Genomic DNA, 25,368 nt, shown 5'->3' on the forward strand with positions numbered 1-25,368 from the left:
CTCTGGTCCAATGAGGCAGTCCCTTTAGTACTAACAACAGCAACGACTCTTTAGGAGTCATTTTACATGTTTTTTTCTGTGGTTAGAGGACTAGTAGTAGTCTGGAAAGTGGATTTTCCCCATTAAGAGGTAATCCTTCCAGTGGGGCAGCTAGGTGGCGCAGTGGATAGAGCACTGGCCCTGAAGTCAGGAGGACCTGAGTTCAAATCCGGCCTCAGATCAAACACTTGACACTAGCTGTGTAACCCTGGGCAAGTCACTTAACCCCAGTCGCCTTAAAAAAAGAAAAAGAGGGAATCCTTCCAGCAAAACAAGGGAAGGGAGACAGCCTCAGGCTCTACTGGAAGACATGCCTTTTGGGGGAATACCTTTGCATTTCCCCATTCAAGGGACCTTTTCTTTCTCAAAGTTTTGTTCTCCCTTGCTTTTGTCAAATGAGATAATCATGTAAAAGTGCTTTGCAGACTTTAAAGTGTTAAGTGGGGGCAGCTATGCGGTGCAGTGGATAGAGCACTGGCCCTGAAGTCAGGAGGATCTAAGTTCAAATGTGGCCTCAGACAAAACACTCACTAGCTATGTGACTCTGGGCAAGTCACTTAACCCCATTGCCTAGGCCCCCCCCCAAAAAATGTGTCACGTGAAGGCTTGTTGTTCTTGTCATTCGCAAGCTTTTCTGACCACAGGAGCCCAGTGGGAGGGAGTCAGGGGAGATAGAATCCTCAGTGCACCTGAAAGGATGTGAGGGCCAACTCACCTGCCCAGTTATTCACCCGTGGTTGCTGGTGCTTTGGAAAGGTCAGTGCCCATGAGGAATGCTAAATTTATACAACATTGCTAAAAAATACTAGGAGTCAGGAGGTCTGGGTCACTAACTTGGCCTTATTTGCCTTCTCTAAGATGAGAGTATTGGACAGAATGGTCTCCAAGGATATCTGGGATTTGACCTGTCTTAGCTCAGCCTCAGAATTAAGCTGACCTTTCTCTGTGACCCTGAGCAAATTGCTTTCCAGCTCTGGTACTTCATTTGCCTCCTATAAATTGAAAGAGTTGGATTAGATTATTCATAAAGTTCTTCTTGCCCTCTCATGATACATCAGAGGTTTTATTTTTCTCTTGGTTGGTATGATGTTGGCCTAAAGGCCTGCTTTGGGCTCTTCCACTCCCTTCTGTGCCTTAACCCCCAAAGCATCTGTTTTGTTTTCATTGCTACTACTTTACTTCAACTCCCAGTAGTGAGGGTTCTTAGATGATGATGAATAATAAGAAAAATGACAGCTCTATTAGTGTTTGCAAAGTGCTTTAAACAGATTATCCTCCAGTGGCCCCATTTAACAAATGAGGAAACTGAGACTCAGAAGCTAACTACCTTTTCCTAGGTTATTTATGTGTCTACGCAATATTCAGAGGTGGGATTTGATCTTAGGTCTTCCTGACTCCAAATCTAAACCTTTGCATACTGCCTCATGCTGACTCTTATCTTACCTTTGACATCTCTTTGAAGAAACAACTGACCTTGGTTCCTGGTTATTAAGAATAATTAGTGAAAATGAGAATCGGTAAGCATTTTAAAGCTTCTACTGTGTGTCAGACATTGTGCTCGGCGCTGGGGATGCAAAGGTGAAAGATGAAACAGTTTTTGCTCTCAGGGAGCTTACATATTGTTGGGGGATAATCCATATGTGTATACAGAAAAAATACTAAACAAAACACAAAGACGTTTTGGGAGGGAAGGCACTAGCAGTCATGGGACATCAGGAAAAGCTTGAGATGTGACTTGAAGGAGGTGAGAGATTCTGTGAGTGTAAGGCAAGAAGGGAGGGCATTCCACAGGCATGGGGGATGGCCAGTGACAAGACATGGGGGTGGGAGATGGAACACTGTGTGTAAGGAACATAGAGAAGGCCAGTTTGGCTGGATTGTAGAGTGTAGGAAAGATAGTAATGAATAAGGAGGCTGGAAAGATAGGTTGGGTCCAAGGTAAGTTGATCGCTCACTTCCTTTGGGGAATGAGCAGCCTCCCCAGCAGTGATCAGATAGATTGGTGTCCTGGGGTCTCAGTCTCCCCCTTAGCTGTGAAGGTACATAGTTTGGGGTGCTTGCCTCAGGTACAGAAATGTCTTTTTGTCTCTGGGTATCCCACAAACACTCAGCTTCTGTCAGCTCCTTTTGCCTGTGTTCACTACCTGATGACATTTAGCCTAGGTGGTCTTTCAGTTTTTACTTGGATGTTTGATCTGTTTCACCACTTCCTCCTTGCCTTTAAATGGCTATATTTTTGGTGATTTGCTGCCACCTCATGGTTAACATGGAAAAGACAGAGTCTGACATTACTGAGTTTTATCTCCTAGACCTTTAGCATATAATCTTGGGTTCATTCTTGGTGTGATCAGTCAAATTACGGACAGTTCTGCCTTTGTGTTCTTTGTAGCATCTTTAGGTCCTTTATTTACATTGATAGCTAAAGGGAATTTATATCATCAGTAATCTAACCTTTTCTCCTAAAGCAAAAACAAAACCTCTATTAATGTAAAAACCCTCAGCAGTGTCCATCTGCTTTCTGGAGTAGCTTTCTGGGCAGTTCTGGACAGCACACTTGGAAAACACAGAAAAGAGGTGGATGTAAAATAAGAACCAATGAAGAAACATATAAAGGAATTCAGTTGCTCAGAAGAAAAATTAATCGTATTTGTAGAGTGGAATGGACCTTAAATGTTATCTGTTCCAGCCCCTTCGAATGATGAGACTGTGAGGCCCATGGAAGTTAAATGACTTGCTCACAGCTGAAATATGAACCCAGGTTCTCTGTCTCCAAATCCGCTAGTCTTTCCTTCCTCTGACATCATGGTTTATTTTTTTACAGAAAAAAAATCGCTAATTCAAATCCTTCCCAGTCTTCAAAGCCTAGCTCTTTATCATCTTCTCAAGAAAGCCTTTCCTGTTATTTTTTAGCTAAAATAAAATTTTCTGCCTCTCATATTTTGCCATAACATTTATTGTTTAGGTCCTGCATTTTAGCAATGCAAATATATACATTTTGTTATATGAGAATTGTTAATGTTGTTATTATCATATGCTGTTTGATTTTGGTAGTCATCTAAGTCAACTGAAAGTTTTCAGAGGCAAGACCATCTTGTCAGAATGCCCCAACAGAAACCAGGTCTGTTGAGCATCAGGAAAATTTTATTGTGGGCACAGGTATTTGCCAGTGTTCTGGTACTAAATGGGAAGAGGGCAAATTCCTAATCTGGCTATCTTTATTCTAGTCCTTTTGCTTGGAGTTCAGGAGCCCAGTAGCACAATTTTTACCTCCAAGAAGCTCAGTTTTACAAATCTATTTTTTGCATTTTTAAAAACACTATTAAGGTCTACTGAAAACGGACCAAGTACCTGAAGAAGGGGAAGATGCTGCCGCTACAATCAGTGCTGCAGAGACCCTGTCAGAGGAAGAGCAGGAAGAACTAAGAAAGGAACTTGCCAAGGTAAAGAACCATTATTTTGATAATGTCTTGTGTGCTTCCCCCCCCCATAGGTCTATCTTTTGTGTTGCAAAACAAGCTGTAAAACCTAAAGTTAAAGGACTAGTTTCTCTTATGAACTAAAATTTGACCCAGCTAGAAGAGCTGAACAGTAACCTGAAGAGAGAAGACCAAACTCCAGGGATAAGGTAGAACAAGGTCTGTTCTTGCCAGAGGAGGAAACCATGGAACAAACTTCAACCCATTTTATATTTTTAAAAAGTCAATCCTATCAAAAGACATTGTGCATGGAAGGTTCTAATAAATGAGAGCTGTCTTGATATATACCAGAAAATTGGCTATGAGGTGATGATTTTTTTTTAATTCCACCACAGCAATCCTTTAAGACCATTTGCTCTGGGAGGTAATACCCACAGTGATGAAATAATCAAAGTGTTTTTTAATTCAATTTTATTTTATTTTCAGTTCTAGTTTCTCTCCTTCTGACCTCCTTCAAGCTATAGATAAGACAAGAAATATAAAACCCATTACAAATATGAAATCATACAAAATACATTTCTACATTAGTCATGTTAAAAAAAAAGTATGGAAGTGTTAAAAGTTGTCATGGACAATAGCAACTCACCTGTAAGTAGTGTGGAATATATGGATGAATAGTGGATTTGGGGGATCAAAGGACTGCTTTCAAATCTAACCCCTGCTGGTTATTTCCTGTGTTACCTTGTCATTCAAGGCACAACCTCTCTGGTATTAAGTTTTCTCAGCTGTAAAGCAAGGAGGTCAGGCAATATGAACTCTTAGGATGCTCCCTAGCACTAAGAATATGAAATAAAAAAGATACGAGGAAAGACAGGTGCTTACATCAGCTGGCATTTATTAAGAATGTGGGATGATACTAAAATTATACTAGCCTTGATATGTTAGAAAAGGGCTCCATAAACCAAAGCAACTGTTTAAAAAATGCAACATTTAATCAAAATCAAACTAGTTTTCTAGAACCGTGCAGTCATCCCCACCCCAACAAACAAGTAAATAAACAAAACAAACAAACAAAAATAAATAAAAATAAAAAGTCAATCTTAGAGGCAGCTAGGTGGCCCAGTGGATAGAGCTCTAGCCTTGGAGTCAGGAGGACCTGAGTTCAAATGCGGCCTCAGACGACTTGACGCTTACTAGCTGTGGGACCCTGGGCAAGTCACTTAACCTCGACTGCCTCACCAAAAAGCAAAAAAATAGTCAGTCCTCAGCATTGTCCTGGGAAGATAGGGTCACATGATGTAGAACTTAGTTAGACATCAGGAAAATATTTTAAGAGTCTAGCACAAATTTTTAAAAAAATTTCTGCACATGCCCAGTTTATCTACCTATTAATTTACTCATCAAATGTTTAGTGAGTACCTATTACATTCAGTCATACTCTGAAGGATACAGATGCATACAACACAGTCTCTGCCCTCGCAGACTTTACAGTCTAGGTGCAATAACGCATAAACATGTTGTCACAACCACTGTACAAAGTACAATGTGAAAATGTCACACAGGAAATACAAACAGTATTATGATTTTTTTTGGGGGGGTGGAGGAGAGAGAGAGAGAGAGAGAGAGAGAGAATCTGACAGAACAAGAGATGGACTCAGAATAACCAAAAGACAGTAGAAGGAGAGGCATACTCCCCACACAGACAAACACTGAGAAAGAAATATAGACAAACACACACAGACACAGAAATAAAAATTGTCAGAGACAGACCCAACATACAGAGAAGTTAGATATACATACACACAGAGTCAGATCTACACAGAGACTGAGAGACAGACATGCATAGAGATGGCACGTGTGCATACAGAGACTTATGCACACACAGAGGCACATGCACACATATGCAGAGAGATATACGTGCGCATGTGAACATACATAGATCAGTTCCTGCTAGGCATAATCAGGGAAGACTTAATGGAGGAGATAACACTTAAATAGGCTTTGGAGGATGGATTGCAATTGAGGTGGACTTTGAGAGAAATCTAGAGAGGCTAGGAACTAGGACATTCCAGGCAGGGGGAACAGTGTTAGCAAATGCATGCTGGTGAGAAAGTTCATGCATGTCCGCTTATATAACTTTTTCAATGTAATGCTTTAGAAACATTGTCATTGTTTCTTTGGACTACCACCTTGTAATTTTTTATATCTTTTAGTAGATGTTTTCGTGAGGCATATGCTATTGCCTGTCTTTTGGAGGCACTGTCATGTCATTTGAATCTTACAAAAGAAGTTAGTTAACTTTCTCATTTAAAAACTCACAGTAGATAACGATAAAGTGTGTGAAACCTGTGGGAGATCAGTAAGAGAAAGATCAGAAGTAGGACAAACCAGAGAACAGATTGATGTATCTAAGTCACCGACTGTTCCCTTCAAATCCCCAAATTTAACTTTGTCACTTTCAAAGCAGGAAAAGATACATTGGTGGTGAGGCCTACCAGAATTAGTTTGAAAATATGAAGAATTTAATATAGATAACATGTTATTATTATCCTTTAATTGAATTTTTAAAAGCCTCCAATGCCTTGTTTGGTATTTGTAGCTTTTCAAAGTGTCTTTGTCTATGTTGTTATTGTTGTCGTTTAGTTGCTCAGTCAGGTCTGACTCTTCATGACCCCATGGACCATAGCATGCCAGGCCCTTCTATCCTCCACTGTCTCCTGAAGTCTGTCCACACTCATGTTTGTTGCTTCCAGGGCACTATCTCTCCATTTCATCCTCTGCCATCACCTTTTCCTTTTGCCTTCGATCTTTCCCAGCATCAGAGTCTTTTCTAATGAGACCTGTCTTCTCATTATATGGCCAAATTATTTAAGCTTCAGCTTCAGTATTTTGATTTTCCAGTGAATAGTCTGAATTAATTTAAGTATTGACTGATTTGATCTCCTTGCTGTCCAAGAGACTCTCAAAAGTTTTCTCCAGCATCACCAGAATAGAACTGAATTATTTTCACCAACTACAAATTTATGGTAAATAATCTTGGGTAGATAGCAATGGCTACTCAAAAATTCTCCTTTTCACCTCATTCGCTCCCTTCCTGGTCACCCACAGCACCTGTTCGGAATCTTTTCCTTTATCATTTTTTACCTGCAGCAGTACCTCGACCCTCCACCATTTCAACAGATGACCTAGCTTCGTAATTCACTGAAAAGATTGAGACTGTTTTATGTGAGCTCCCTTCCTCCATTCATCAACATTTTTAGCATCATGCCTCACTTTCACCCTCTTCCCTATGATTCCAGAAGAAAAAAGATCATTCCCCTTTACTAAAATTAATTCTTTCTGCCTGTGTCCTTGATCCCATTTTTCCTTGCTTCCTCTAAGACTTTCCACCTGTCACCCCTGATTTCGTGTTATCTTCAGTCTCACTTCTTTTCTGTTCCCTTCAAAGGCATACATAGAGTGTTGGTAGGTGTATGGGCACACCCTAGGACAGCTTTCACATTCACCTATCATCTAGGAAGGGGAAGAACCGTTGGGAATGTTTCCCCAGTGTGTGCTGGTGTACCTACTGAAGGTGGTAGTAGGTGCATCACAGACATATAAAAGACAGCCTGGGGAGTTTAAGCTAGATAACAGGAAGAATTTCCTGTTGTGATAAACTGCAGTAGAGAGCAGCCTGTCAAGCCCTTTCTTTTGGAAAACAGTTTATTCTTCCTCATGAACAAGTAAAGAAGGCAACTATCTTGCTCAACCCTGCAGCTTGCAGAGGCAAAGTCAAGAATCTTTTTAAAAAGAGTGCTGCCCCAATTTTACACTTATCTGGCATCAATGTGGCTGTAGTCAAGATTAGTAGGGACAAGCTAAGAAACTGCCAGAATTAATAAGTGGAAAACATGCCTGCTAACATGCTCAGTTCTTCCTGGTCCTAAAAGAAAAAAAAAAACCTTCTCTTGACCTTTCTATTCAATCTGGCAACTGTTTCAGGTTTTTTACCCTTTGTTGCCAAACTTTTAAAATGTTTTCTACACCCATTCCTTCTGCTTCTTAACTACCCACTTTCCTTTTGGCCTTTCTATTTTCGTGGAGCCCTCTATCCATTCTTTCAAAATCACTCTTTTTTGAAGGTCACCAACAGCCTTTTCTAATACATGGTCTCCAAGGCTTCTGTAGCTTCTGCTAGATACTTTGTCTCTCTTTGGCTTCAAAGACAGAAGCTCTTTTGGTCCTCCACTTGCTTTTCCAGTTACTTTTCTTCTCTCTCCTTTTCTGGTTACTCTACTGCCTTTCCTCTTATAGTGAGTATTCCTCAGAAGTCTGTTCTTGGTCATCTTTTATCTTCATATTCTTTCCTTTAGCAATCTCATTCACTTCCATGGTATTAACTAACCACCTCTTTGAAGCTGGTAATCTACATCTGCATCTATATCCCTCACCTCTTTTCTGAGCTGTTGGCACAATTCTGTCTATAGGACATCGTCATCTGGATGTCCCATTGGCACTTAAGCTTAACATAGGATAGGCAGCATGGAACAGTGGGAAAATGTTGACTTTGGAGGTCAAAGGACTTGGGTTCAAATAATGTTTCTGAGACTTAATTGTGTGACCTTGGGAAAATCAACCTCTATGAGGTTTAGTCTGTAAGATGAAGGAGTTAGACCAGAAGGCCTGAGATTTCTTCCAGCTCTAGATTTGTGATCTTCTGTTCAAAACAGCTTGTTATCTGTCTCTCTAAACTTGTTCATCTTTCTAACCTCATTGTTTTTGTCTGTGGCATTGCTATTTGCTTAGTCTCCTGATGAAAAACTTTAAAATTATCTTTCACCTTCTTATCTTCCTCAGTTTTGTGTAGTCAGGCAACAGTGTGCCAGGCATCATGCTAAAAACTTATCTTTGACTCTTCTTATCTTCCTCAGTTCCCTGTAGCCAGTCAGTCAACATATATTTATTCAGTGCCTACCATGTGCCAGGTATTGTGCTAAGTACTGGGGATGCAAAGAGAGGCAAAAGACAGTTCCTGTTCTCCAGGAGCTCACAGTCTAAAGGACAATGTGTACTAACAAGTTATATATAGGATAAATTGGAGAAAATCTTAAGGGGAAGGCACTAGCATTAAAGGGGATTGAGAAAGACTTCTTGTAGAAGGTAGAATTTTAGTTGAGTCTTGAAAGATGCTAGGGAAGGCAGGAGGTGGAGATGTGGAGGGAGAAAATTCTAAGCTTGGAGGACACCCAGAAAAAATGCATAGAGTCAGGAGATGGAAAGTCTCATCATTTACCAATCCTAGTCTATTCTGGGGGCAACTAGATGGAGCAGTTGATAGAGCACCAGCCCTGAAGTTAGGAGGACCTGAGTTCAAATCCAGCCTCATACCAAACACTTGTCACGTTACTAGCTGTGTGACCCCGCGCCAGTCACTTAACCCCAATTGCCTACAAAACAAAACAAAACAAAATCCTAGTCTATGCTGCCTCCACCGCATCTCTTGTGTCTGTCTTCTCTTCTCTCTTCCCTCTGCCACCACCTTAACTCAAAAATCTCAAAGAATGCCCTATTGCCTAACAATTTTTAAAAAAAATTTTGTTGGATATCTTTTGTTTTTACATCACCTGCATTTCCCAGTGTATTCTTTCGCATTTGTCTTCCCAGAGAGCTACCACTTATAATGAAGCTAAAAAGGAGCAAAAAAAAATCAGTTCAACAAAACTTGATTTAAAAAAAAAGTCTGGCCTTATATGCCATGTTCAACAATTATAGTCTTCCACCTTTGTAAAAAAGTATGGGAAGGAGCCTTTTTATTTTTCTTCTTTAGGGGCAACCTTGTTATTATAATTTTGCAGCATTCAATTTTGATTGTTTTATCCCATTCACATTGTTGTAATCCAACAGTCTTTTCCAGTACTTGCCCTCTGACATCTCTATAGCTTCTGCTAGATAATTCTGTCTCTCTTTGACCTTAAAGACAGAATGCCCTTTTGGTTCTCCACCTACTTTTAAAATTTATTTTATGCATATAATTTTCCTGCTTCTATTACTTCATTTTGTATTAGTTTATAAGGTTTTTTATATCTCTATATGTATCATTTCTTATACTACCATAATATTCCATTAAATTCATCTATCATGATATTTTTAGCCATTTCTCAATCAATAGACATCCATTTCCCCCCAGTTCTTTTATTACTATAAAAGTGCCACTATAAATATTTTGGTGTATATTGAACCTTTCTATTTTAGATTTCTCAGGGGGGTACTTAGGGTACCCACAGGGGACAAACTGGTCTAGGTCAGAAATGGAACAAGTTAAAGCTGCTTGATCGAACATTAGTGTGATAGGGACTGTGAATAGTCTATGTGCTTCCAGCCTAGTCAACACAGGGAGACGGTCTTAATTTTTTTTTTTAAATCATGTTCTACCTTTTAAACTATGATGAATTTTTATACTAAGAACTTTTTTGAAAATTCAGATATAGTGTTGGATTATCCAGAGGGTAATTCCAGGCTTTCCTAAGGGCTTGTGGGGCAATCTCCATTTTTCCAGCTGAGGAGATAAAGGTCAAAAAAATATTGATGGTGTGTGACCCCTTGGACTCTGCCCAGTGCTCTAGCATCATGGGACTCTGCTTGGCCTTCTTGTGAGAGCAAATTTATTTACTTTACATCTAATCCTGGTTGCATATAACATAAATCAGGTAAGTATTTCATAAAGTTCCATGTAGTCATCTGGTATTTTTATAGCTGGAGAAATCTAGATCCTTAAGAATTAAGCCATGTGACACACTAGAAACCAAAAATCTTAAGCCCGTGTCTGGTTTCTGAATCTCTAAACCAAGTAAGAACACTACTGGGTTGTGTGCAGAGTAAAAGAGCAAAGAGATTTGGACCAGGTGAAAGATAAGTGCTTCACTAATACCATCTAAGGATTTCTCAGACTTCAGAAAAGTAGCTTTCTCTCACAACACTATGCACCAAACTCATATACTCTACTTTTTTTTCTTTTTCTGTTTAATAGAAATAAGATGATAAGGAGTTATCAGGAAAGAAGGAGATGAGGTCAAGTTATTACTCATTTTTCATGAGCAATATGAGTAATTGAAAATAATCAAAAGATTGAATTGAATATCACTTTAGAAATTAGCTGGAAATTATTCAAGGCTTGTCTTTTGGAAATATGGGTAAGATGAGACCCTGATGCTATGGGGAAAGGTAGGAAAAAAGTCAGAAATGCTATTGCAAGCTCTCCTTCATTTTTCCACATCTCTAGCTTTCACCCAAGAATATCCCTACCCACTGGTGGATGACCTTGAAAGTTATAATCATATCCCAGTACCATGCTCGGACTATGTGCAACACAGTAGGATAATGCAGATTCATATTGAGCCCTAGTAGAGTTCAAGGTTTTGCTCTATCAACAATCTCTTAATCATACAAGCTTCCCACAATAGTGGAACTGGGATATTTCATCTTAGGGTAAAATGCCTGGTTTCCCTTGTATATCAAAAGACCTATTTGGGGAAAGAGCAGTCATTCCTCCAGACTAATAGGTTGCCTGTATTTTTGATAACTGTTAATAGCAATCTTCCTTAGGTACTGTAATTAAATCTCAAAAAAGTATTTTTAATGTCAAAAAGAAAAAAAATAGCTGAAAAAGCAGCATGACACAGTGGATGGAGAGCTGGCCTTGGGTTCACATCCATACCTTTGATGCATATTGGGTGTGGCCCCTACTCAAGTTGCTTAAGCTCTCAATATTCTGGGCAGCTCTTAAAGACTCTAATTTGCAGAGAAGGGGCTGTGTTGCTTTGATAGAGGGAGTTTCCTCTTCTGGGAGTTCCCTATATACCAATGAAATCACAAGTCCAGGCCTTATCCCTTTAGATGAAAAAAAAATTTTTAATTAGATAATCTTGAAAATCTAGAAGATTTTGCACATATTCTGTTCCTAACTTGTGTTTAATTCTTGTTATATATTTCCCCCTCTTTCTTATAGGTAGAAGAGGAAATACAGACCCTATCTCAAGTGTTAGCAGCCAAGGAGAAGCATCTAGCTGAGATCAAGAGAAAACTGGGAATCAATTCACTACAGGAACTAAGGCAGAACATTGCCAGAGGCTGGCAGGATGTGACAGCCACATCTGCGTAGGTTCCTAACGCCCTTCGCTCCTTGGGAGTGCATTTTCTTCATTCTGATTCAGCTTTTGAGATAAGAAGGGTACATGCAAAGGCACCCCTGTCCCTCCCCCAGCCATTTCCAACTCTACCTATGTATCCCTGTGTGTAGCCACAGAATCAGTTTCCCAAATCTGCTCTTCTTGCTCATTAGTCTTAGATAACAGATGAAAAATAGGCCCAGGGGCATACTGTTTGTGCCTAGTGCAGAGACAAATGAGTATTTATGCCTGGATCTGTCCTTTCTGATGAAGTGAGCGGTAATTTTATGTATCATCTAATCAACAGCATGACAAAATAGATTTTTTTTCTGAAATTGCATTGCCATAATTCCTGCATCTCAACTCTTACTCTTCTCCCCAAACTGATAACTGTAAGCAATTCTATTTGTTTGCTTTAACATTATAGCCTTTTGATTATGATACAGTAAGTGAAAGTAGTAGAGAACGTCATTTATAAAGATTTGGAAACTATGCTGTCTTTGACATAGTTTCACATTTGTAGTCATATAGAGATGGGCCACACACCAGGATTCTCTCCTGAGAGCCATGAGTCTAACAAACATTTGTTAGCTCTCATGACTTAAAATTAATTCTATCGTAGCCTTGTAAATAGTTTTCAGAGATCATTTAGACCCTCAGATTTCATTTAGGTTTCAACACTTAGTCTCACCTACCTCATTCCCAGTTCTTTCTGTTGGTTAAGGTAAAGAGAAAATAAGCGTTTGCCCATAGCAAACACTGAGGTGTTTGACTGGATTCTCTTTTCAGTGTGGTTTATGTGGGAAAAGGAAAAGAAGACCAAGTGTACACACACACACACATACACACACACACACACACACACACACACAGAGAACACATTTTTGTTTTGACCTTTGCCTAAAGTTAAAGTTAGGTTGGCTATATGGTCATCTTTAAGATTGCCTTGGTTTCTTTAGACTGTGACCTTGGCAAGGCCATTGGTCTATCATGGCTATTCCTGGGGTATCTTAGAAGTTCTAGATCTGAAAAGTCGATGGACTGACCTTTTTTTCCCCCTTGGTTCATGATGTGGTGAGGGGAAGGTTGTTAGGAAAGGGGTGTGTGTGTGTGTGTGTGTGTGTGTGTGTGTGTGTGTGTGTGTGTGTGTGTGTGTATGTATGTGTGACTTCAAAAGTGTATTTTATTGATGCTCTTGAACTTGAGATATCTCCACACTTGAAATGAGTTATTTGAAAAGATTAATTTCCTTCTGTTTGTCTTGTTGAACTTATCTTTGTTTTGCTCTGTTCTTATAATTGAATATAGATACAAGAAGACTTCAGAAACTTTGTCTCAGGCTGGACAGAAGGCCTCAGCTGCTTTTTCTTCTGTTGGGTCTGTCATCACCAAAAAGCTCGAAGATGTAAAGTATGTCCCCACTTTCCATAGTTTATCAATAGTCCCTTCTAGTGTTATCTTAAGGCTTCACTATTGTGATTGTGAACTTTCCCTAAGACTTTTAGGTAGGGTATGAAAGTTCTAGGTGGTGATGGCAAGTATTCTACTTTTTAAATCTTGCTGGTTTGAAGGAGCAGCATCTTTGAGACCTGAACCAAAATATTTTGAGGCATCACATTCTTAACCTTTTAATGGTAATCTCATTTTCACAGTCTGCCAAATTATAGTTGTGAATTTCATGTTTCCCTTCTAAGTAGGTTAAATACAGAGTAAGTATTTCACTCAGAGTAGCATTTTTGTGATCATGAGGAAATATCAACATTGAATGGATGTGCAAGATTATACTGAAGCGCACGGTTAGTAGGTGGCTTGACTTCAGTACGTCCCTGTTCATACCATGGCATATTTTTAGCTTGTCATGAGTCATTTGTCTGTATTAACTTATGAGCTGTAACTTGCCTACATGCTTAGAGTCTAATCTTGCTAACTTTGAGCCATTGTCATTTAATTTGCACTTGTACTTTAGATAAATCCATGGACTTCGCCTTGCTACTTTGATGAAATTGTGTCATAGCTTTTTCTTTTTTGGTTGCATTTTTTCTCATGTGTAGATTAGAATAGTGCTGAAATTGGTGGGTAGCTTGGTTTTAATCTGTTGTGTTTCTGTCCGCATGCAAGATTTTAGTGTCTTCAGAGTGCATGAATTTCCATGTTTTCCATTTGCAGGAAAAGTAGTTTTGCAATTAGAATTGTCTTGGCTGAATAATTTTGGGTGGATGTGTGTCTGTTTTGTACTCTTGTTTCACTCTGAAAGGACTAAAATTTATTGATTTTTATTATGATAAATCCAGTTTTAAACAAAATTAAGCATAGCTTTATAGTAGTCAACTATATGCCTTTAAGCCTTCTTCCTTCTCTTTAACTCTGCCTTTCCCTCTCTCCCATTTATCTCTGTCTCTGTCTCCCCCAGTTAAGACATATTACATTTTTTACTGTAGGTCATTTAACCCTTTTAGATTTATCAGAACTTCCTTTCTTTTTTAATGCTTACTCTGGCTTCCTGCAGATTGCAGGCCTTTTCACATTCCTTTAGGTAAGGAGAGCTTGAAAAATCTCTGAGGTTCAGCAGTTGCATAAAACAAATGTGATAAGTTTAGATTATTCTGATGTATAGGAAATTCAACATCTTATTTGCTGTCTTTACCATTTCCTTGAGTTGTGAAATTATTTTTCTGTAGTTTATTACTAATTTTAGGGGAAGGTTTCTTGGTAAAAACCTGGGTAGCAGTGGTATTGAGATAGACTCAACACTGTATATTGGTACATTGGTTCCTTTAAAAAAGAAATGATTTGGCAAAGAATTCCCTTTTCTCCCTAAACAAAGGGATGATTTTCACAACATACAGAACTTTTCCCCTCCAATGTCTTTCACTTCTGTCATGTCCAATGTTTTCCTTTGACATTTTTGGAAAGGATATTGGGATTTTCTTTGATATAATTCTCCTCAATATAATCTCATCTAAAATTGGTTACTTTGTATTGTCTAAAATGTCTGAATAACTCCTATGAAATATTATTAAAATAATTTTATATCTTGTGTTGATTAGTTACCTACTAAAAATATGGATGTGAAATTTTCTTAAATTTTGAAGAAGTGAAAACTAACAATATTTAAAGGATATCAGCACATGATTATGCCTTTCTTAGTTAAAATACAAGTGTGTTTTGTGTGTGAAAAAATAAGCCATAAAGATTAAAATGCATTCAGTACCTAGTTTATCAAATGACAATAATTAGGGGCAAAAACCATGATAAACACCTTGTTAAAGGTAAATGTCTTTTTTTTCTCCTAATGCAGACCAATCTTTTAAATAATTAATTGTCTGTGAAAGGTGAGCAAAAGTAAGGCTCTAGTTGCAGTGGGGCCAGGTTGATTCCACAAGTAGTGTTCATGTATAAGGACCCAATGAACATTTAGCGAAACAGACTAGCTTAATTATAATAATGTATAGATGCTGAATATTGAACTGTTTAAATTACAAAGCAAGCTAGTTTTTTTTAAAAGGAAAAGCATCTCTAAATATAAGTAAAATAGTTATTCATTAAAAGGATTATATCTCCGCAGTTTTGAATATCATACTTGGCTATAATCGCCCAGATTCACAGTGATAGATATCTGTTAAGGCAATCTTAATTGAAATGAGCTGCAGAACTGTGGAAATGATTGATTAGAAACTCAATCAGTACTCATATGCTTTTTTCTGCTTAAGAGTTATTAGGAAACAATGCTTTTTAAAATTAACATACAGCACTGTTCCAATCTTGCCTATTTAAAATCATAAATGCATGTTGGTGTAACTTTAGTATTTTTTTCCTAAGAAGATGGTAGTGAATCTAGAATCTGATTTATTTATTAGATTTGAAATTAAAGAAGAAAAACTCATTTCTCTCATATGAAAGAGTCATTGTATTAATTACACTGCAAATTGAAGTTTCTGACCTTTATCATATAGACACATAGCTCTCGAGAGATACTTTTTCATAAACCAGCATTGTTCTCCTATTCTAATTTTTATGTAAAAATATTTTATGAGTTCATTTTGACTTTGGGCTACTTAAAGAAAGTAAGAAATACTTTAATTTCCTCTGCTTTTTTTTTACTCGAAGGAAAATTTGTTCCTTGTAAACTTTCTGTTGTTTTTATCTAGTTTAGTCTTACTGTGACATAGGAATGGACATACTTGATAAATGCATAGCCTAGTACCTTTGAGCACTCTTCTTCCCTTTGCTTAGGATTTTCCTCTCTCCCTCCAAGATGGTGATGCTCCAGTCAGAAATAGGGAAAGTAAGGTGGGTTTGGGGAGGGAGGAAAGATAATTAATTCTGTTTTAGACTCACATGCCAAGCCTGTGAAGACTTCACCTGGTGGAATGGATGGATAAGAATAATTTGTTCCAGTGGCCATGAAGGTGGCTGAAGCAGGTGCGGTGGAGTGCTTAGAGCTTGGTCAGACATCAGAGATGCCAAGGTCTTCCACTGCATCCTGAGCCATCAACAGTCATCTTGACTTTTGTCTTGACACTGGACTTTCCTGACTGTGGAAGAGAGAGTGAGGCTGATGACTTTGTGCAACTCTGCCTCTCTGCTGCTTCCTCAGCCTGGTACAGGTGGCAGATCTGGTGAAACAAATGATAAATCCCAGAGGCTGTTCCTTTCTCTCCTACTGACTTTCCAACCCCATTATCTCCTCCTTCCTTCTACTTTGGTTCTGATTTTGGCTGTCACCAATACCTGACCTATCTGTTCATTCAGAACTTTGGCTTTCACCTCTGAACTTGCTTCTGTGATGAAATGTCCAGAATAACCTAAGGGTATTTTGTGTGTGTGTGTGTGTGTGTGTGTGTGTGTGTGTGTGTGTGTGTGTGTGTGTGTGTGTAGGAGCAGGTAGAAAGTTTATTTGGTGAAAGCAGAGAGCAAATAGGCCAAATAGGATATATGGTGGGGGTTGGAAGTAAGGCTGTTGGTAACCCTGAAAATGTTGTTAGTTGCTTTAAGAGTAAGAGGATGATTTTAACACTAAGAAAGTTAGGGGGATCTTTTGTGGAAATGGGAGTTGTTAGAGTCATTTATTGCCATTAGGACTATCTCTTCATAGTTGATACAACCGTTGCTGTCTTTATGCCCTGCCACCAGCACTTCACCCGGGGTGATGAGGACATGTTGTATTTCAGCTCCCATGACTATGCCGTTCCCTTCTGTATCAATATAGTCTTCATATGTGCCCTGGTCCTTATTCTTTGCTACAGTCTGAAGCATTGGCAGAAAATATTCAAAGTCCAGCACCTTCACTTTCATCTCATCAGTCTTAGGATTCCCTAAGACATTGAGCACCTCAGCACTGGTAGGTTTCTGGCTGAGGGCTCACATCATGCCCCCACACTGGCTATATATGGTTTTAACATCCCCTGTTGGGTCAAACAGCTGGAAGGCCTCCTTGAACTCTGCCATCTCATCCTCTGTGAAGTCACATTTCTTGGCTGTGCAGCTCAGTTTTACTGCTGCTGCTGTTATAGCTGTATATCTAAGGGTATTTTTTTTTCCTGAAATCTATTCTGTTTACTTTTATATACCTGAACTCCTTTGGCACCTCTGAGCAATTTTACTTTTAGGCTACAATTTAAAAAAAGACGGGTGGGTTGTAAGGGCTGAACCTTCAGCACTGAGGAAGAGCCTGAACCCTTGGCAGTGGAAAGGGAGTTGGTTGGCTAATGGGAAGAAAGGCCAGGGAGTTACTGAGGAGCCAACCTGGGATCTAGAAATGACTCTAGGGCAGGGGTGAGGAACCTGTGGCCTTGAGGTCACATGTGGCCTTCTGGGTCCTCAAGTGTGGTCCTTTGACTGAATCTAAACTTCACAGAACAAATCCTTTTATTAAAGGCTGTACTTTGGGACCTAGAGGGCCATATGTGGCCTCAAGACTACAGGTTCCCCACCCCTGCTCTTGGGGATTATACTGACAGAAAAACATCCTTCTGTACCTCTTTACTGTTAACCCTTGAAGTAGCTGTCTTTGCCCTTTATCTCCACCCTCATCATCTTTTCCTTTCAATCCATTTCTTTACTCCTGAGAGGCATTCTATTTTCCCAACTCACCAGTTAGTTGCTTGGAGTTGGGGGTGGGGGTGAGAATAGGGAAGGGAGAAGAAATAGGAAGGGGAGGGAAGTCCTTCTTCCTTTTGTAGGTATAGGAAAAAGTGTTTATTGATATCCTAGATTAGAACTCTAAATGAGGTACAGCATATTGATTCTTGGACTAGGAGTCAGCCTGGGTTCCAAAAACAAGTTTCAAACAATTAATATGTATAAACTTTTGTAATGCAACCTGTTTGTAAATTGTAAAGTACCTCTATGTGATCTTAAAAACTCTAATGTAGAACTCTTGTTAATTCTAGATTGACATAGCTCCAAATCATAACTGATTAGCCTTTTGGTTCAAGACTATGGCAGCCAATGAGGCAGAGATACATTACAGCAATTGAATGATGAATTCAGGATTTAGCCACTTCTGTACTGTCCATAGCTATGTCTGGTGCATCTCACCATACAATTTAGCATAAAGAAATGGTAGAAACTGATATAGATACAAAATATGAGATATAAAAGCAAAGCTAAAGTTTATGATTCCTTCAGGAAAATCTGGGTTTGAATATTGCCTCAGACTCCTACTAGCTGTTGTAATGTGTCACATCAATAAAACATCCTGGAAGACTTAATAAATTTGTTAAATTTAATTCCAGGTTTCATGGGTTTCGCTTCATTTTGAGTGACTGACACATAGCTAGCAAGAGTCAGAGGTCGGATTCAAATCTATGCCTTTTCGACTCCAAATGCAGTACTTCATTGACCACACCATGCTGGAAAAGGACTTGAGTGACCTCTCAATGTCACAATGATCTGTGAGAGCCTGGTTCTGTAGGCATAGTGCAGTGCTGACAATGAAATAAAGAATCTTAGATCATAGGATTTAGAGCTAGAAGAAATGTATTCCAATCCTACTTACTTTACAGATATGAAAATTGAGGCCCCTAAAGGATCATAAATTCAAAAAGAGGCTTTAGAAGCAGCCTCAAAAAAAAAAGTTTATGATTCTTTTCTGATCCCTCCTTCTCTAGGCCATACATATACATTGGACCATCTTTTCCCTGTACTGTACCTGTTATTTTATCCTATCCCACAGAACTCCCTGACTGCAGACCCCAATCACAATGGAGCAGCCTGGGAGGGGAACTCTTCCTTACCTGTCTAGCTAGCATTCTAAGGCCTGAAGTAACAAAGATGTTATTCTTTCCTTTAAGGGATATGGCCCTGGCTGATGGCCTAGGTTGCATTCTCTTCAGCCAATCCCTTTGGAAGAAATAGGGCCTGTGTTTTCTCTCAGGAGTTGTTCTTGGACTGGAGTTCTTGTCCATACCTAATCTCTCAAGCTCCTCTGGCCAGTTTAACTCCATTGTCACCATCACAGAAGTATTTACTTTGATATTTTGCCCTGTTTAGGTAAAAATAAGAATTTCAGTGCTTAGTTTTGGAGGGCGGGTTTATGAATATCAGTTAAGTACAAAATTAGTGCCTTGTGACTGGGATTTGAAAACTAGTTTCATTCATTTTTCTTCTGTCTTACTTTAAATGTTAATTTTAGATATTAAATTGGGAATTAAGAACCAAATGTCCAAGTATCAAGAATGCATATACATTACAAAATAGCTACCATAGACGTAACTCTATTACGTCAAAACTTAAAGGGCAGTAAGTTAATTCTGCCTTGTTTTAGAATGAGTTGGGATATATTTTGTTACTTTAACATATACATATTTATATTTTTAAAAATATACTAATACTCTTTCAGGATATATTTATTGAACATTGAACAAAGCACTTTGTTAGGTGCTGTGAGGCATAAAGAGAAATATAAAATTTGGTCTCTGCTTTTAGGAGACTTACCCCATGTAAGAAACTAAGAGAGTTTATATTAATAAAGCAAGAGTAAAATATAAGTATGAAAGTGAGAAGTATTTGGTGAGGCTTAGGGGACCAGATTGCCCTTGATAATAATTTCTTCTTGTTAGTGTTGTGCTGAGAGGTACACATTTCTATTTTCCATACTGTGTTTCTTGATTAGTATGATTTGGGGCAGCAAGTAAAACATGAAATAATTGTAGAGGTATTTTATATTTATATCAATAACACCCATTCCCCTTCTTATGGGCATCCAGAAAGCTATCCCTATGTATGCCAAAATCTCCCACCTAAACTATTAAATGCACATTTGCTTGCCTGGACACCTCTCCCACACTAGGGTATGATTTACCCAAGAGAAGGGTACAGAAACTAGCCAGTGAGAGCCACTGCCCACTTGGAGGATCACAGCTTCTATGAATTTCACTTTACTATTAAGATACCTGAGTACTTAGGTAGAATGGGGGAAATGGGAAGAAGCATTAAGCTTAGCAGAATTTAAAAGGAAATGGACTGGTTTGAGCCCTGTAAATTTAATTAATAATGACAGAGTCCCGTTTGCTTTCGGTGAAGCCCTCTGTGATATAATTTGGTCTATTTTCCCCTTATTAACTAAAGCTAGCATGCAGCAAGAAAAAGGCTTTTGCAACTGCCACTTACATGAGGTAGTTGAACATCCTAACATTATGCCTCAGACTTTACCTAAGTATATAAACTGCCAGAAAAGTCATAGAATTTTTAGTTTTAATCTCTGAAATTACTGTGAGAAAACAAAAAACTCAATTATCTGACCGCTACCCATCAGCACTGGAAAACCAAATGACAAAGGTTTTGCTTAGATAATGACAATAACTCACCTTTTTTTTTTTTAAAAAAAGATACCGGTACAGTAAGATTCCCATTTGGCATCATGTTGTTGCAGCGGGTTGCTGGAGTAACTTAGATCAACATTATGCATCTTGCATAGCTCCCCAGTTCTGCAGGGCATGTCATGATCCTGTTTTCTAGGCACTGGCTACTTGTCATGCTGTTCCATTGGAACTCTAATCAAAGAAAAGAAAATGTCAGGTTTCCTTTGAAGAATTTATTGAAAAGATCCTAAGTAGAGGTTGGACCACTCCTCAGGATAGGCTAAAGCAAGCCAAGCCAGGCTATTTAGCTCTGATATGTACTCAACAGTGAGGCCACTGTGAAGCTAGCACCCCAAATTACTAGAGATATAAGGATTCACACTTATTTGGAAGATCTGCTGACAGGGGGCAGAGCTGGGGCAGTATATCGGGTCATGGAATTATTTCTCTTAAATGGCTATTGCCCACAAGACCTATGCAAACATTCTCTTTTATATGTGGCCCGAGCAAGTGGAACACTTTGTGGTTTCAAGGCTGCACCCCCTGACAACTGGTAAGAGTAATCTAGCAGCTGCAGGATCACATAAGTGTGGGCTATATGGCTGTATTATTTGAACACAGGAAAACTTTCCATTTAATGATTGTGTAGATAGGAAGTTAATATGGTGGGAGAAAGGAAAACTGTATTATAGAGAATTTGGTGGAAGCTGCTAAAACTATCTTGTTTGATGTTCCATGCCTTGTGGACAAGAGAGGTGAAGAAAGTAGGGAAGTATCAGCACCAGCACAAACTATTAGCACTAGTGATGTGATTGTAGTTTACCAAGGCAATGTTTCTAGCTCTGCCCACCAGACTGTTCTATGTGAGCATATAATTAGAATCCCTGACTTCCTGCAGATGGGGGCCAAATTAGACCAGAAGAGATTACTGCCCTCTTTCAAAAGAGGTGTGAACTGTGGGAAGAGGAGTGGTGTTGTGACATGACTTTTAATGTAGAGAAGTTCTAACTTTGCCTAGATGCTCAGGCTACAAAGGAAGAGTCCATGGAGCAGCTGTCTCAATGTCCTTTACTGTTCACCCTGCCAGCATCTCCTGTGTCCTACTGCTAACACTAGCCATCCTGATTGGCACAACCATTCTGATTTTCTGCCTGCTCTACTAGTACCAGACCTCAAGGATGAGGCAATATAGCATTCCTATCCAATGACCAATGGAATAGGTGCCATCCTCAAAAAAAGAACTCAAACATAAGCTCAACCACTGCACCACCAAGGGTACTCCTAGCCACCAGAGCTGTGGCTGCTACTGCTGCTCATTTTGGACTTCATGCTGCTGATGCAGTTAAAGGAACCTCCAAGCTATACAACACAGCTTTTGGATGCATCAGGACTGCCTCCATGATTTCTAGTTCTCCGGGCACATTGAGAGCTGAATTGAATATGGATCCCTAAAATGTGCCTGTGAAAACCAGAACTTTGACCTCCTGATCCCCAACTTATTCCAGAGCCAACATCCTTTATAGATACTGCCATAGAACAATTTAATCAGGACATTCAGGACTTCCCAAAACAGGTGTTCCATGTTGAGCCAGATTCTACTATCTCAGACTCCCCATCCCATCAAGAGATCTCACCTCACACTGATTCTTCTAGCATAGGTTCCCAAAGTGGGTGATACCACCCCTGGGGGGTGCTGGAATGATCCAGGGAGTGGTAGTAACCTTGGGTGTAGTTAGGGGGTGCTGAATAAAAATAAGGGGGCAGTGGAAGCATAAGGAAAGAGAAGAGAAAAAAAATTTTAAAAAACACTCATATGTGTTTCATCTGTTGTGTAACAGAGTTAAAGTCATACTGATCATGTTATTTTCCAAATAGACACACAAAATACAAGTTATAACCAACCAGTGATTAAGTCTGCTGACAGGTCTTAACATGCAAGTGTTGGCAGGCGAATGTGTCACACGTTGTTGGGAAGTTCAGCATGCATCAGCAGGAATATGTGTGTGTAATGTCTTGTTTACAATACGATACTATACGGTTACATGACACAATATTGCATCATCAAAATTTCAATGCATGAAAAAACTCACAAATTTATAATAACTTATTAAATTTTAGATGCATCATTTAAAAAAAATTATATTTTTTGGAAATGATCCAAATTTTAAAAAACCATTAAAGGGTTAAACAAAGTAGATTTCCAGGGTGCTGAGTAATTTTTTTTTTTAAAGAGGGCAGTAGGCCAAATAAGTTTGGGAACCTCTGAGGAAGGAATCCACTAAATCCAAAGAAAAGGAGCCAGCCATTTTGTGGCCTCTTAGGTTAGCATGGGTCCAGAAAGCCTCAGCAGGAGGGCAGGGGGCTTGGTGGGGCACAGCTCTGGTGAGTGGCTACAGGCTAGTCCCCACTGGGGCAACTCATTTGTCAGGTGAACACTACCAGGTTGTGTTGCTTGGAGCTGTCTCTGCAGAAGACTTTGAGTATATATTGAATGGGCCAGGAAACCCTCAAAGGGTAGGCTAGAGTCCAGACCCCCACCTCTGTGCTGATTTCTGTGTTGATGTCAACTTCATGCCCCGTGATTGACATACCTGACAATGGGAGCATTGGGAGTATTTGCTGAGGAGCATTATACTTATAGTATCCTTAAGTGCCTAGGCTGACACTCTATCTCTCCTGCCATGGATGGTCACCAACTTGCCCCGTACTCTTTTTTTTTTTTAATTTAAAAAATTAAAAAAAAAATTTTCCCCCCATACTCTTAATATGTTGATACCGATAGTGATGGAGAGCTGGGAATTCATGCTGCCTTTCATTGTCCAGACAATCATAACTTGAGAATGCTCCACATAGGATATGCTTTTAGCTTTAACTGGTCCACTGAATGCTGTAGATGGAGTAGCCTGAAACCAATATTGAGCTCACTAGGAATCCCTTGTACAGCCAACATTTTGACCATTGGCTGAAGTGCACAACAGCTAATTCTGGCGGGGTGGGGGAAGGTGTCACATCCATGGATACTGCTGTTTCAGTCAAAAGCCACTGATAGTGGGCAATGTAAGAAGCATTAGCGGTGGTGGGAGAGGGGGAAGTATCCATTAACATTCAGGATTCCCATGAGGATCAATCTGACAACCCTGATTTAAAAGGACTAGTGACTGCAGTCAATTTCTCATTAAAACTAAGGTTTCTGCTAGCAACCCAGACGTGCCTTATCTTGGGAATCAACCAGATTCTATTGCTCCTTCAGTCTTGCTCCATGTGACTCATCCAACACTTCTTGGTGCTGGTTCTGTCATGGTTGGTTCATTCTGAGTCGTAATGAATTTCATACTTTGTTAGATGATGAGGGAAATCACATTAATTCTTTGGCTAGAGGGGGAAGGTAGAGGAATATGGTTCTGGTTTACAAACTACGTATCTTCTACAAGGTATGCAACCTCGTGGTGTGTCTATCAATAGAGATAAATGTCTAAATAATCCCATATGGAATAAACCTCCTCAAGCTAATACTGTTCTGCATGATGGGTCTAGTAACAAATCTAGTAACATGGGTCTAGTAACAAAGAATCCCTACCACAAGTATTTATAAATGTGGTTCCTGTATCAGGACCCCCAGATTTTCAAGGAGGTGTAGCGAGTGTAAAGTTTTTTATGACTAGTTATGGGTATTTTGATGTGACTTATATTTTAGAGTGGGAAATTGTGCCCTGCCATCCTAGCCATAAATTTAATCCTCTTACTTTCTATGACCCTATGAAGAATTTTTTTATGCTGTGGAAGAAAGATTCAGGTGGTCATCTAGGGGAAATGTAGATAGAAAAATCCAAGATCTCACTGGGGATATGTGCCTACAAACTAATTTTTTGCTGTGATATTTGAATTCCATTAAAAAAATTATGGCATTGTTTGAAATTTACTCAATATTTTCTGTATCCTTCTTCTCTAGGGCAAGGAAGGGTCCAGGGCAGGGTGCGTACTGATTTTTGCCACGATGGCTTTTCAAATTTGTATTTTGGTGGGCTCTAGAAGTAAAATCAGCCTGACCTGCTAGAGATAGGGTTAGCACTGTATCCTTAGACACCTGGTTTACTTGTCAACCAGACAATAATAGCTAGTGTTTATATAGTACCCTAAAGTATATAAAGTGCTTTACCAGTATCATCTCATTTTATTCTCATGAAACCCTAGGGAATAGAGAAGTTTGAAAGAGATGCCATACATCTAATAAGTGTCTGTGGAAATATTCAAATTCACATCTAACTCTAAATTTAGCATTTTATCTACTATGCTACATTGCCTCTTTTTTTAAAATGGTAGCTTCCTTGAACCTAGCATTCCATTCATAAAAATGTGATATCATTCATTGTGAAGCAGTGTGGTATGCTAGATGGAGCATCTCTCTCAAAGCCAACAAGACCTGGGTTCAAGTCCTGCCTCAGACATTTTCTGGCTTAGTAACCCTGGACAAGTCACTTAACTGCAACTAAATCTAGTGCAGTGAGACATTATCTCACTCCAATACTTAGCAGTTGTGTAAAAGGTACCTTACTGAATTGGTAGAGGAAATTTCCTCACCCAAGAGGTTCCTATACCAATGAAATCTCAGGTTTAGTCCCTAGTCCCTCATTTATTGTATTACCTTGATTAGAGGGAAAATGCCAACTTGATCCTTGTGCTACTTTTTATACAGTCCCTGACACAGATAGAGAAATAGTAAGCATTGAATAAATCCTTGTTGAGTGAATGACATAGGAGAAATCATTTCACCTGTCTCAGTCCCAGTTAACTCATCTATAAATTTGGTATAAAAGCACCTACTCACCAAGGTGGTAAGGATCAAATGAGATAATGTGTGTAAAGCTGTTTGTAAATCTTAAAGTACTATATAATTGTCATTATTATTGAAATTATGATTAGTAATAGCAATGACTGTTTTATGATTTAGCATCTAAAAGAAAA

The 25,368-nt window shown here is 39.1% G+C and overlaps 1 protein-coding gene and 1 pseudogene across 4 annotated transcripts in view; one reads left to right on the forward strand and one right to left on the reverse strand.

Annotated features, from left to right (window-relative positions):
* TPD52 (tumor protein D52) overlaps positions 1-25,368 on the forward strand; it is a 134,393-nt gene that overhangs the window by 102,336 nt on the left and 6,689 nt on the right. For 2 of the 4 annotated variants that reach the window (XM_020976207.2, XM_020976204.2), the window contains exons 2-5: positions 3,364-3,479; positions 11,443-11,591; positions 12,911-13,012; positions 14,109-14,135. In XM_020976207.2, the coding sequence (XP_020831866.1) occupies positions 3,364-3,479; positions 11,443-11,591; positions 12,911-13,012; positions 14,109-14,135 (394 nt within the window). The remainder of the gene's footprint in view (positions 1-3,363; positions 3,480-11,442; positions 11,592-12,910; positions 13,013-14,108; positions 14,136-25,368) is intronic. The other 2 variants (XM_020976205.2, XM_020976206.2) reach the window with 1 other exon arrangement.
* On the reverse strand, positions 16,628-21,526 carry LOC110200818 (myosin light polypeptide 6 pseudogene; annotated as a pseudogene).

Source organism: Phascolarctos cinereus, unplaced genomic scaffold, assembly GCF_003287225.1.
Source record: "Phascolarctos cinereus isolate Bilbo 61053 unplaced genomic scaffold, phaCin_HiC Scaffold_4;HRSCAF=312, whole genome shotgun sequence".
NCBI classification, from domain to species: Eukaryota; Metazoa; Chordata; class Mammalia; order Diprotodontia; family Phascolarctidae; genus Phascolarctos; species Phascolarctos cinereus.